This window comes from Dermochelys coriacea, chromosome 2 (genome assembly GCF_009764565.3).
Source record: "Dermochelys coriacea isolate rDerCor1 chromosome 2, rDerCor1.pri.v4, whole genome shotgun sequence".
In the NCBI taxonomy this organism is placed as follows: domain Eukaryota; kingdom Metazoa; phylum Chordata; order Testudines; family Dermochelyidae; genus Dermochelys; species Dermochelys coriacea.
The window spans coordinates 258717592-258732070 of record NC_050069.1 but is presented as its reverse complement, the minus strand read 5'-3'; the positions used below and the strand labels follow the sequence as shown (position 1 = coordinate 258732070).

At 38.6% G+C, this 14479-nt stretch overlaps 1 protein-coding gene across 1 annotated transcript in view; it reads right to left on the bottom strand.

Moving 5' to 3' along the window:
* Positions 1 to 4755: 4755 nt before the first annotated feature.
* WDR48 (WD repeat domain 48) overlaps positions 4756 to 14479 on the bottom strand; it is a 45391-nt gene continuing 35667 nt past the window's right edge. Inside the window, 5 exon segments of the mRNA XM_038390959.2 lie at positions 4756 to 6705; positions 7899 to 8091; positions 9202 to 9278; positions 10618 to 10705; positions 12356 to 12461. Of these exon segments, the coding sequence (XP_038246887.1) occupies positions 6610 to 6705; positions 7899 to 8091; positions 9202 to 9278; positions 10618 to 10705; positions 12356 to 12461 (560 nt within the window). The 3' untranslated portion in view covers positions 4756 to 6609.

Below are 14479 nucleotides of genomic sequence, written 5' to 3'. Positions count from 1 at the left end.
AGGGTGTGAATAGGTACTTATAATAGAAATGGTACCACCAGGAGTTTTGGAATTTTTACCGTTTTGCAGTTAAGTTCCATTGCATTTCTTATTTTTGTTAATTTCAATAAAGGTTTTATCAATGTGATATTGTCCTCAGTGTATGTGTTCTTGCCAAGCACCCTGAGAGTCCTCTCCTGTTCTAGAACTGAGTTCTTGAACTCTGTAGACTGATTTGGATAAGAACCTATAAATCTTCTGCTTGGATGCGATCAGTGGCAAGCCACAACTAACCCATCAAATTCAGGTCAATGGGGTGTGTTGGGGTCACCCTGTAGTATAACAAAGGCTGTTGAGAGCCCACGTGTAGCTGGCAGGCTGCAGTTATACTCACACGCTCAGGGTGTGACCTGTATGCCCTTTCTGAGCAGCCCAGATGGAGAGCAGCAACAGCAGAGCAATGTGAGGCACCCAAGGTTGCAAGGCAGGGGTGACTGTCCCCCACAACTCTGAATTGCACTCCTGGTATGTCAGTCCCCCATTAAAAATTACAGGTAGCATAAGCTCTTCCCCCTTTGCCTGGCACAGGCCCCTAAATGGTGTTCCCTATCAGATGTCACTTCCTGCAATATTTGCATTGTTTTTCTGATTTTGGAAAGTGGTGGTGCATGCATTGACTAGCTCCTTCTCAGACTGCAGTATTTAATTTTTTGCTCACCAATTATAGTCCTTTCTGGTCTTAGTCAGTCTGATATGCTTAACACAGGCCATAGAACTTCACCCAGTAATTCCTGCAGCAACCCTATTACTGCTGGTTAAACTAGAGTATTTTCTAGACAGAGGTACGGTCTTGATTTAAAAATTAAGTGATGGAGAATCCACCACATCCTTTGGTAAAGTTCAATGGTTAGTTACCCTCACTTAAAAATGTATGTCTTAGTCCCAGCATGCATTCAACTTCCAGCCATTGCTCTTTCCAGATTGCTTGAGCCCTGCTGTAAGTTATGTTTGCAGGATGTTTGCTAACTTTACTATGAGTGTTTATCCAATCCCTTCATCTAGTGATACAAAATTGGGGCTTGTCTCATAGCAAGTGGTCCCTTTGAGGCCTAAAATGTGGAAACAAAGAAAAGGAATTAGCAGAGACTCAAATTTAACCCAGATTGAATTGATTCTGGTAAGAACTGATATTACAAGATAGTGATAAGCAAAAATTCCTAGGGAATCATACCTAGTTAAGTCAGCCTTGCAAAACTCATTAAAGTTCAGCAGCCCAGGCAAGGTTTAGCCACCTACACCAATAGATAATGAGTAAAAATAATAGCATAGGTTGCAAGAAGCTAATGTTAACCTTGTGAGTACACAAGGTCTTACAAATTTCAGAGCAGCAGCCATGTTAATCTGTATCCGCAAAAAGAACAGGAGTACTTGTGGCACCTTAGAGACTAACATTTATTTGAGCATAAGCTTTTGTGAGCTACAGCTCACTTCATCAGATGCATGCAGTAAAAAAATACAGTGGGGAGATTTATATACACAGAACATGAAACAATGGGTGTTACTATACAGACTGTAACGAGAGTGATCAGGTAAGGTTCCCTTGCTAAATATACTCTGCTATGCTGGTGAGTCCCAGTGAAAGGGTAGAATGGTGGAAGAACAGTAGAGGGATGTACTATATTGTCCTGTTCCAGGTCTCCTTTACGGTGGAGCTATGTTTGTTTACACCAGTTGACTATTTCACCTTGATTGGCTATGCCTGGTTATCTTAGATCCCACTTCTTTCTCAATCTAAGACAGCAACTGAGATGACTAGTGATTTTCACTTAGAGACCAGGCTGAAATTCTTGCAGGCTAGAAATTTACAATGGAAGGTAACTGACTATGGAACTTGCTTTACCAGAAATCAAGATGTGCTTGAATCTTGCTACATTGGAGCATAAAAGTAAAGCCCATGTCTTTGCAATATGTCTTTCCCTCCATTACCTCAGAATAGCTCAGTAATATTTTCTTGGGGCAGGAAGGGGAACAAAACAGGGATTTCTAATGCACACACAGGGTTTATGCTCCCTTCAGATAGAATTCACTGCTCTCCCTTAACTCCCCAAATTCAGCTAGGACAGAGGTACTCAAACTTTTTTCACACAGTAGATCAAAGCTTGAGTATGCATTATGAGCTCCACCCTCTTCAGGATAACATGTTAGGGTTTGTCTTCACTGGGAAACTTCATTTAAATACTTATATTTAACAGTCCAGGTAAGCAGCATTCTGATCATGACTGACCAGCTGTGGAGACAAGTTCAGCATCATGTCAGCTGCTCACTGGTAAATGCTGATCAAAGTTTACTAATAACTTGTGCTTGCCTATGAGGAGTAGTCAGACATGGTCAGCACTATCTTCTAACCTGATTGTTAAGAATCATGTTTGAGCTCATTTTAAATGACTGTCCATACATATTTCATTCTCAGGGTGCACACAGTCCACATGCTCAAGATCGGAAACCTTTTGCCTGTGGTGTCAGAACTTCTGCTCCAGGGGCATGCAAGCCCTTTCCTCCATCCCTGAATACTGGGACAACATATGCATGTTTGCCAATTTCTTTACTACTGAAGGTCTTGAAAAAACACTCAGGCACCACATGGTGGTAATGATACAGATAGCACCACGTTGGCCCAGACCATTTTGGTGTCCAGATCTAAAAAGACCATCCATCCAACAGTAACACTGCTTCAGATTATAATCTCCCAGAATAGACAAGATTCCTCATCCTGACCCAATCTTATTGCATCTCACAACATGGGTGCTGGCTAACAGAGGTGGAAAGATGCTGATGTTCAATACATTTTAACTCAAAGCAGAAAAGACTCCAGATGACTGACATAGTTAAGTGGAAAAGTTTCCCTACTTGGGCAGAGCAGTATCACTTTTCTCCCATGGAGACTCAGACCCCCTTTGTTTTGGACTATATCATCTTAACTCTGGTCTATTAATTCTATTACAGTGCACCTGGTAGCAATATCAACCCACCATCCTCCAATCCAAGGTCACATGATATTCTTACATCCACCAGTAGCTAGGTTCCTCAAAGGCCTAGTTCATGTATTTCCTTCAGTCTAAGAGCTCCCCCTTTCCTGGGATGTTAATGTAATTTTTAACTAGATAGGTTCCCTTTCTCCCTCCTCTTTGAGCCCTTGTTGGCATCATGCTGGCTACATCATCTTTCAATGAAGACAGCCTTTTTAGTGGCAATCACATCATCCCAAAGCATAGGGGAGATGAGGCACTTACAGCAAGGCCATCATACACTGTCTTCCACAAAGTTACCCTTTGCACCCATCCTTGTGTACGTTGAGATCTACTTCCATCTGAACCAGATAATCTCCTTGTCTTCTTTCCTAAAACAGACAGCAATCAACAGCAGGCTAGGCTCCATACTTCAGATGTACTCTGGGCTCTATCCTTTTGCCTTGACAGAACCCAAACACCCAGACTGTTTACTACTTTTGCAGATGGGACAATATAGCCTGACAGTTAACCCTAAGGACTTTCAAAATGAGTCTCCAATTACAATAAACTATATTATCTAGCTAGTTTAGACCTCCACATCAAAGTCAGAGCTCATTCAGCTAGAGTGCAGGCAGCATCTGTGGCTTCTCCAAGAGGTGCTCCAATCTCTGAAATGTGTAGGGCAGCTACTGGGATCAATACATACCTTTACAAGACCCTATTCCCTTGTACAGGCATTTATTTAGGTCAGATGCCTGTTTTGGCAGAGCCATCTTAGTTATTTAGATTCTGAGCATGCACCTTCTATACATTAGGTCAGTGGTTCTCAAAGCCGGTCCGTCGCTTTTTCAGGGAAAGCCCCTGGTGGGCCGGACCGGTTTGTTTACCTGCTGCATTCGCAGGTTTGACCGATCGCGGCTCCCACTGGCCACGGTTCGCTGCTCCAGGCAAATGGGAGCAACTATAGCCATTGTTTACATGAAAAAGGTGACAATTTTAGTGTATTTGTAGATGTCTTAATGGAATTTAGGAGCTGAAAATGGGAACATGTGACCAGTCCGCTCAGCTGGCTCACCAGAGGTCCAAAGAACAGGGTTTGGGAACCTCTATCTAGGAAATTAAAACAAGCCACTCATCTATAAACTTGTTTGTGAAAATATGAATGCTGACAGCAAAAGGATTGTGAATTGTTTTAATGAAGGTAAACACTTGTGTTTAGTTACAATACAGTACCACCCTAGGGCCCCTACCCTCCATCGGGGTCTACAGCAAGTGAACTTGTTTGTAAACTTATTCTTGGGTAAAGGAGAGTTCAAATTCAGCTCTGCTGCCTCCTCACATTGTACAGATGCTCCAGAGTAAAAGGCTACTTTGGCAACAGAGCAGGGACAATGTCTCTGGGAAAACAGAGCTCGGTTCCCAGGGTCAGTAAGCCTGGGATGAACCACAAGCTGAGGAGTATTTTCCTTCTTACATTTCCTTATTTTGTTTTCTTGTTGCAAGCATTATCCCTTGAGAAAGAGCAAATATTTTTTTCCTGTAGTCACATTCAACTATCTTATACTGCATTACAAAAATCTGCATAAATGTGTGTGTATTTCACTAGTACACTGCCTTGCAATTATTTTTAAGCTACTGGGAACCTGACTTCTAATTTTTTAAAGAAATTGCTCAAAGGATTTATATGCCCTTTGTGTATAAGGTGAAAAAAAAAATGACAACCCCAGGATTGCAAAAGTGAACCAACGAATGATCAAAACAACTTAAATATTTTAACTAAAGCCTTTTATTCTGTACAACTGTGAAATACAGATCATTTACCCTTTTGGCATTGCAGACTCCCTTCAATCTCTCCTGAAACTGCATTATTGGGACGGTTGGAAGAGTAACCTTGGCTGATTTCAGACAAAAAACGAACAAACAAAAAAAACCCCGAATGAACGAAGGAACTGGGAGCAGTTACAATGTATACAAAGGGACAGCAAGACAACCAGAAAGAATCACTGTCTATTAGAACAAAGCATAGACCTCTGCTATTAATAAATACAATTCAGGACAATTTATTAATAAAAGTTGCACAGTTCTGCTAGACCATTTAATTCACAAATATCACTAAAAATGTGCAATATAGCACAATTGTGTCAAATGGAGTATGCACAGAAATGGGGCTTCCTTTCAAGGAAGGGAAAAAGACATGCTAGCTTAATTCTTAACCATACCCTCTTGTTTAAGTGGTGACTTTGTTCAGGACATAATGTATTTGGATATTTTTCTAACAACATATGACAGTGGGAATTTATTTATTTATTTATTTATTTTTTTGTAGTTTGATCACTATAAAATCCCAGTAATGTATCTGGGACTTTCTGTAGGCTCCAGCCTAAATCCTGATAGCAAAACAGAGGAAGGGCAAGAGCACACGTCTCCTGAAGAAACTGGAATAAATATACTGCCTTTTGAAGGCACTTGTGCTTCTGTTTCAGACAAGAGTCATATTTTACACAATTTTGTGGTGAGGACTTTCAATTTGTTTTGGCTACAAATAGTCTTTTGGGACAATCCCAAATTTTCTTGCCAAAAGCTAAAATGCTTTTCCCTCCCCAGTAAGTTAAACTTTATACAAGGCTACTATGAATATATGAAAGCCTTAGATTTTTAGAAAGAACATGAAAAGAAGATGTGTACAGCTATAACAAAATCTGCATAAGCATATAAAACTTGGGAAAAAAAGAATACAAATGCTTTTATATCATGGATATGAAATTTGCTGCTGACAACAAATAAAATTTAAATTTTCAGAATGGTCTTAAATTTTTTAACAAAATGCCACAGAAGTATAGAGCACAGTTTCTTGGAATTCCAACTAGCGTGTCTTTAAAACAATGACACACTGCAGGAAGAATTATATTTTTTTTTTAAAAAAATCTATTAAATTTTGCAAAACATGTTTATTCTATTATGATGCACAGCATCACTGGACTGACCCTGCTATAATACTTCTCTAGTGTTCTTAATCTGAATGTTTGAACTGCAGTATTAAAACAATTCTAATTATGTTAACCTTTGACTTACAATTAAATGGGCTACTACTTTCAAGTGTGCAATAGCATTCAGTGTTTTTTGAGATTTCTCTAAGTGGTAAAAATTATTTTTATGAATAACCTGTGAAAAATCATTGTAGGTAATGTACGAATGGAATGTATTCAAAAAATACAGTGCATGCATTATGAACATAGTGACTAATATGGCAAAACAGTGTTTCATATCAAGCCCGAGCAGATGAAAATTTAATGCTCTGGAAAAAACAAACAAGGAAGCAAAAGTCTGCACTGGATTATCATCTGATCTCTGTATACCTCACATAACATGAACCACTAGGGACTTCTCATTTCACTTGCTGTGCCTTAACTAGGACAGACTTTAGTTTAAGTCATATAGATTTTTTTTCTCTATATTACAGATCTATTAGTCACTTCAATTATTAAATGTATACTCTCTGGTCCATACTGAGTCATTAGAAGTCTCATCTACCTTAGGGTTCAGTGGGCTTCTATAGTACTACTCTTGGAACCAGTACAGTAAGGTCAAGTAAATGAACAACCATTTGAGTCCATCATTCCTTTCACGTTGATTTCTGTCGGTAGTGAAGTGTCAGATCACCACCACTCTTCCATATGAAGTGCTTAACAGTTCGAAGGTCCATATTTGGATCCAAAACCTGCAGTGTAAGAGGATTTATATTTTATTGCAGAAGACTGGTAGATACGTTAAATCTTTGGATGCTGGAAGTTTTTAGGTTGACAGTCGTACACCGTACTAATAAGGACTGGTACCCAGGGGCTAACATATATTAGAGAGCACCACCAGCAGCATATATAGGCTTGGAATGTCAGTAAACATCAAAACGTATAGATAGGCAAATAAGAAAAATGCTGCTTGAGTCCCACCTTACTGTCTATAAAATGTACTGTAATACTGGTATTAGTGGAGTTGGAGCAGGGGTGCCATTTAGGTGGCTTTAACTTACTGAATCTGAACATCTACTGTCTTCCACCCCATAATTGAGACTATTACACTCCTTTCATTTGTGATCCAAGGAAGTTTGAAACCTACTTCCAAAGTAGCAATTCCTCTTGCTGTGCTATTCCACATATTGCCACTAAATAATTTTACTACTAAACCTAACAGGTAATATAAAAATATGCTCTGAAGTTAGACAGATTTTGAACAGGACCAGACATGTAACAATATTCTAAACCCCATAGTTTATTTGCTTAAGTTAATCTTCATGATGTTATACAGAAGTGTGATTACAATTTATTGCAGATTGATGTCAAATTCTAGGAGGCATACAATAGATGAAAATGGGAAATGATTTTTAAAGCTAATTTGTTCCTAGTCTTGTTTTACAGCTTTCTAAATAATTTTGTCTGGAAGAGAGGTATATTCTACTCAACACTGTAAACACTGGTATCCAACAAGCACGAGTAGCTTAAGGCCCTCCTCAACGGAGCTCTTCTTTAAAGCCTGTGATCTTCGAGAATAACAAAGAACTGTCATCTGTGTTTACTACTCATATCAATAGCTAGTATATGGTTAATATAATTACTATCATGAGCAAGAGTTTGGAGTATTAGGCCCCAAAAGAGAATACAGTTCAACAACCAAAATTCTGTGATCGAGACATTTGGTAATGCAATTTATCCACCCACACTTTATATGCCAAAAGCAAAATAGTAATACTATCAGTTTAAATTGTGTGTTATGAACTCAAATGTTTTAAAGGGATCTGTTTTACAATAGTTTACCTATAGCACATTTTAAGAACAGTACCTGGAGGTTCACAAATGATTTACTATTGATCATCATATTTTTACAAGAAGGCCTAAGTGAGTGCTTATGTCAACTTACCTGGTCCTGGCACAAGAGTTCAATCTTTTCTTCTGCTAACACAGCAATGTCCTCCTCTTTCTCTTGTTCTCCAGCTTTTTCATTATTGGAGGAGCTAGTTGTCTGAGATTCATTATCCAGGTTTATGATTTTCTCATAAACATGTTCCATCACTTTTCTGACCTGCAGCATGTCACTAGCTGACAATCGGTCTCTGTACAAGTTAATTAAAAGTTGTGAAACACCAGATTTAGCCTTTCAAACACTCATCTTCACAGTATCATGTGCAATAAGGTTTGCTATAGCAGTTATTTGTTTGTAATATAAAATAAGATCTTTATAATAATGCCTTTATATAAAGACGACTCATCTGGAATACTGTGTGTAGTACCAGGCACCTTATCTGAAAAGGATACTGCAGAACTAGAGGGTGCTCAGAGAAGAGCAACAAGAATGATCAAGATCTTGCATGGCAAAACTCAGAGGAAGAGAGACTGAAAAGACTTGGAATGTTTGCCTTAGAAAGGAGATGAACACTAGGGGAGATGATAAAAAGTATAATAAATAATGACTTGTAAACAGAAAGAAGGTCAGGAACTTCTGTTTTCCCTATCTTATAACACAAGAGACATTCAAAAAAGTTTAAAAGGTAGGAATTCAAACTGATAAAAGGAAATACTTTTTGGGCAACATGTAATTAAACTGTGGAACTCATGCCACAGGAAGTTGTTGAGGCCAAGAACTTATCCAGATTCAAAGAGGGACTGGATGTTTATATGAATATCAAGAATACACACAGTTGTCATAATTAAAAGATAGCAAACATTTTAAAAAATTCATGCTTCATGGCTCAAGCCAATCTCTAATGATTAGAAATCAGGATGAGATCTAATGTGAGGGGCAGGTTCTTCCAAGCCTGCCTACTCTGGTGTTTCTTGCACCTTTCTCTGATTGAAGCATCTGTTTGAGATAGGATACAGGATTAGATAAGACATTGGGTTTGATCCAGCCAAAAATGTTATGGTACCAACTCAAACCTCATTATTAATACTAAGATAAGACCTTCTAAAGTACAATTAATTTAAGCTGCTGCCATTTACAACTACAATATCTCCCAGATCCTTAAAATATTTTTTATATCAACCAGTGTAGCAGGATGTTGTCCTGTAACACTAAATACCTTCTCTCCCAAGAATTGAGATAGCATGTCCAATGTTGTTCTCTGGATTAACCAAGAGTACCGTTATTCTCTTTGGCATACCCTTTTACGAGTCTGCTAATATCAGTATCTCTGAAATATTAAGAGTCAAAAATATATACGTACTTTTTTAAAGTTTTTGCCCCTGAAGACGAATGAGGTTGAAGGTAGAAGGGAATCTTATTGAATTTGGGCATATTTTTCTAAAAGGAAACAAAGTGTTACATTTAGTACCAATTGGCATCACACAAATTATATTCACTTAATTATTTCGAATTGGAAAGTGTGTTTACCTAATATGTATATTATAGCAAATAAAAATGAGATTTTCTCTAGCACAACGATTGAGGACTAGTTTTCTTTGAATTGCTTAAGCTTCTGGAGAGCTCAGATCTATCTCATGCAAGTCCTTTGTTTGCCTAGCTTTTACATAAGTTGGAGCTCATTTCATTGGAAGCAAGTGGGTGTAAAAAGTCTACAGCAATTCGATATGATAAAAAGTCAAAACACTAAATATTTTGTTTAAAAAAATGACTGCAAGTTTTAAAGAAGAAAGACTCTGAGTATCTGGAATACAGCATGAGAAATCAGGTTTCTTAGAAGGTGATTTGTTAAGGAATGGAATCAAATTCCAGACACATGTGAAGAACACTTCACACCAACCAGGCAATGAGGGACATTTAGTATGGTTCTAACACAAAAATATACCTTATCTTCTCTTGGACTCCCACAAATTCATCTTATTTCAGTATGCCAGTAAGCAACACTCCAGTAGACATTATGTTGGTCATTTCCCCGTCAACCAGGAGACCCCAATGAAGCTGGCTTGTTTGAGAGGAGGCCAAGGTGGTGTTTAAAATAGAGGTCTTCACAGGCCTAATTTTAAAACCTGACCCAGACCCAAACTTACAATGCCGAGTCATTTTCAGAACTGATGCAACCTGAACCCAACACTTCCCCCCCCAAACCTGTCAGCACCGTCGCCACCACTGGAGGCTGTGATTTGTCAGCATGCTTACTTCACTACACAGTGGCGGCAGCCAGCAGGAGTGGGGCACAGTTGCTGCCATGCGAAGCCCACAGGCAGAAGGCAGCTGAAGACAGAACACAGACATGGGAAGTGGCATGCCCCCACTAGGCCAAGCCCCATGTGACAATGCTGACATGGGTTTGGGATGATTCTGAAAAATGACAAATTGACACTCCTGGGTTGGGTTTGAGTCAAGGTCAGGCTTTAAAATTAGGTTGAAGGAGACCTCTATCTCACACTTCACCCTGGTTCCTATTGGTTTATGGAACATAAGCGCAGTGCATGCTGGGAAGTAGGGATTTACAATGGGCAGGTTCCAGTGACCTGTAGTGAGGCTGAATTTCAATGGGTATATGAGAAGAGTATTTTGAGCTAGTAATGCCTCGAATACTCCTTTAGGTCTGATTACTGAAGATATTCAATATACGTTACTTGAGATGCTGGAGTCTAGTTAAATTCCTTTGCAGTTCACCTTTAAAAGAAGGACAAACTCTATACCTAATGACACTTACATCCACAGTGATGTCAATTACCCATTGTGGCACAGTTTCATTAAGCAGCATAGATTCAGTTTCACCACCTGAATCCCGACATAATAACCTAAAATATATATAAAATATGAGTTTCATAAATAATACATTTAAGCACTAAGAAAATTGCTGTACAGCACATAAATTACAGAACTTAAATGCAAAGATTAAAAAAGTGTGCACAAACAGTGATAGGCAAATACAGAAATTATTAAAATAATAAATCTGTTAATCAGATGAAAGAATAATAGTTCCATAACCACCAGTTAAGCAAGATTAGTGTTTTAGGAATTCTGTTTAAATGAACTTTAAATTCAAAATAAATTGTTTAAAAAACAAAACAAAACAAACAAACAAACAAAGTATATACATTCTAGCACTTTTGGGCTCCAATCCTTTAAGTTTGATATGTGACGGTATACCCTTGCCCTTGTGGAGTCCCACTGAGTGAATGGAACTTTCTGTAGACATAAGCATCTGCCAATGCAGATCTAACCGAAGGGCTGGAATCCTTAATTACAATTCAAAAATATTAAGAGCTGTGGGAATGGGGTTCATTTTAAATTGAAAATGTAGCCTCATTTTACTTGAATGACCCGTGATCTGAAAGTTACACTGCTCCCAGGCTTGGGATGCACTATATTCAGTTCTGGAAAACTAAGAAACCTAGCCTGAAAAACCAGTCTTAATTTAAGAATGGATATATTCAGTTACCAGGGATAAACGTGAATGCTTTATGACATTCAAAAGCCTGGCATCCCAGGGATATTCATCAGGATATATTCAGTGGCGAGCTGGAGCCAGTTCGCACGAACCGGTTGTTAAATTTTGAAGCCGGTTTAGAACCAGTTGTTAAAGGGGTGGAGAAGCGCAGGCGGGACAGACAGGATGTGGCCCGCGGGACCGTCCCGTCAGTCCCGCCTGAGCTCTCGGATGGGGAGGCTCCCATGTGAATTTTTACTGACCCAGCAGTACTCTGAGCCTTCAACGGCGGGCCCTTTACTCGCTCCATGTCTTCAGCGGCGGGTCCTGCAGTGCTGCTGAAGACCCGGAGGGACTGAAGGACGTGCCGCCGAAGACCCGGAGCGAGTGAAGGAACCGGTTCATTAGCTTCTTGCAGCTCATCACTGGATATATTAGCTGATAAAGTCATGCTGAAATCAAAGTAGTGTAAAAGGCAAGATGGATGGTAATCAGAGTGGCATGATAAGCTCTCATACTACTTGACTGGTCAGACCTAAGAGCATTCTGATAGGCCAGCAAATATATTTTTAGGAGAAGTTCCCCATACCAGTGGATCAGAAAAAAAAAATCTGATCCCTGAAGACTAACACTGCAGCACCATAATAAAAGACAATAATTATATATTAAGCTCTGCTAGAACTTAAAGGGGTACATTAAATAGTCTTAGGAGGAAAATGGATCAGCTTTAGGTTGTTGTTGATTAGCCTATGGAAGGATGGTGTATAGGAAGTGCTCTCAGAGCTATAAATCAACAAGTCCTTGTAAGAGTCACCGTACAATTCATGCACCATGTCTTGATTATTTGGAATCTAGATGTTCCTAGTCTGACTATGAAATGACATTATCAGCCACAAACCAATTTTGTATGGTCAAGATTCTATTTCCTGGACATTGATTAATATCTGAAATTGTTCAAGAGCCAAAAAGCAAATAATTCCATTGCTTTAGCCACACTGCAGTCTCTGAATTTCTGTACCTGAACAAAGTGCGTCCTCCAGCTTCACCAAAGATAACTGGTGTATGCGGTGGTACCTGAAAGTATCCATTTCCTTTCTGTACTCTGTTCTCCTGCTCACCATTCACTATAGAAAAATATACATCAAGACTATATATCTAGTTTTAGAGCCAAGTATACAGACTAACACAAAGTTATTGTCTCTTTCCAATACAGTGGTCAATTAAAAAAAGAAAATAAACAAAACACATGTAAAGATGAAGACGTGTTGATTTCTCATAAACCAGAATTTCCAACACTTAAATATTTCATGAGAAATACCAAAGAATTAACACATTATAACTTTGTAGGAGGCAGATCTCAATGTCTGATGTACATGAGAATAGGGGTCATGAGTGGGACACTGATTTACTACCAGTTTTCCCCAGTTTCTGAGCAATACAGAGATGTAAGTATCTGGGGAATTGAATGACCCTTACTTTAGAGACGAACAAGAAAAAGAATAATTCTGCGAAGGCAATTATTTCACATTCAAAAGTAACATCTTAACAAGCATCTTCTTTGCTTTCCCACCTACCAACTCTGAAACAGAGGACCAGGAGAACTTGACAGAGACATCTTGATTTCACTGCACTGTACATTCCATTAACTATTGATAAGGTTCATGTCTATGGACTATACAACTGGAAGTGACTGATGACATTTCAAATGCAGAGGGTCAGATTAAAAGAGCAGTGATTCACTTGTTACAGACTGACTACAGCTTTCAAAATGAAATGATCTGATAAATAATAATTATTTTGCAGTGCAATGTAAAGCTCTCGGAAAAATATGGGAAATACTGTTTGGGTGCAATGCCTTTCAGTCAGAAAAGAACCCATACTTACTATGTGGCATCTGAAATCCACCAATTACCTAATTTTAATGTTCTGTTGAACACTACAATATACCAGAAAATTGAATAATATGGGTTCCTGTGAGTGATAGGAGTTCCAAAAAGATTGCTTAGCTCATTTATGAGCAGAGCATAAAATAAATGGAGGATCAGAATTCATAGCCAAGAGTACAGTCTAGAGATAAGACTATTGTATATTCCCATGCCTGGAGCTCATCAGAAACAAAAAAAATGATTCTGGAAATTAGAAGGAAGAAATTTTGGGGTTTTAGAAATTTCTTTAAAATAAATATTTTAGTGTTACCCTCCTGAATTTTTGATTTTTTAAAAATCAAACTCTCTTTTTTGGAGGCAGTTGAAATTTCAGCTTAAAAAAAAAAAATCCCACTGGACATAAAGTAGGGGAATAATGCTATCTCAGCATGCATCAGGACCCTGTTCTCAAATGCTGCAAAAACACAATACAGATGCCAACAGACATCCCTTTTTGTTAATAAGCAGATTTCAAACCTGTGTCGTCCAACTTATTTTCCATAATGGTGACTCCAGAGAAACTATGAACATTTTTCTCCCCGAGTCTTTTTTCCTAGACTACAAAATTAATGAAGTATTTTATTACTAAAATAGTTAGTATTCAGCTTGCCTAGTCACAGTCTTTGTATGGTCCCTCAGCTCTCTATTAACAATAACACTGATCCAAGAGACCCCCAGTGCACTTTTGATTTCCCAAGCCACTATTAAGTATTTGCTTTGTATTGTTAAATTTTAATATTTTAAAAGCAAATTTAGAATCTGGTTTTACAATCCTTACTTACCTGACTAGTCCTACTAAAGTACAGTACTATTCATGAGTCTATAGGAAAATCAGGTCTCTAATGACTTGGAAAGTTTGTAAATTGCCACTCCTTATTCTTTCCACCCCAATACTAAGGACTTGTCTACACTACCGCTTAAATCTATGTAAGTTACGTCGCTCAGGGATGCGAAAAAACCACCTCCCTGAGCAACGTAACTTACGTTGACTTAACACAGTGTCTACACTGCGCTATGCTGGCAGGAGAGCATGCTCCCATTAATGTAGCACGTCTTCACCAGATGCGCTAAATTGACGCGGCTGCATCAATCGCAACAGCGCCAATTTGGCACGGTAGTGAAGACAAGTCTTTAAGCCTTCTAAATATATAGCACAGGAAGTAACAATGCAAGAGCCTCCAAAATAGCCTAACAGAGTGCCTCAACCTCATTCTGAG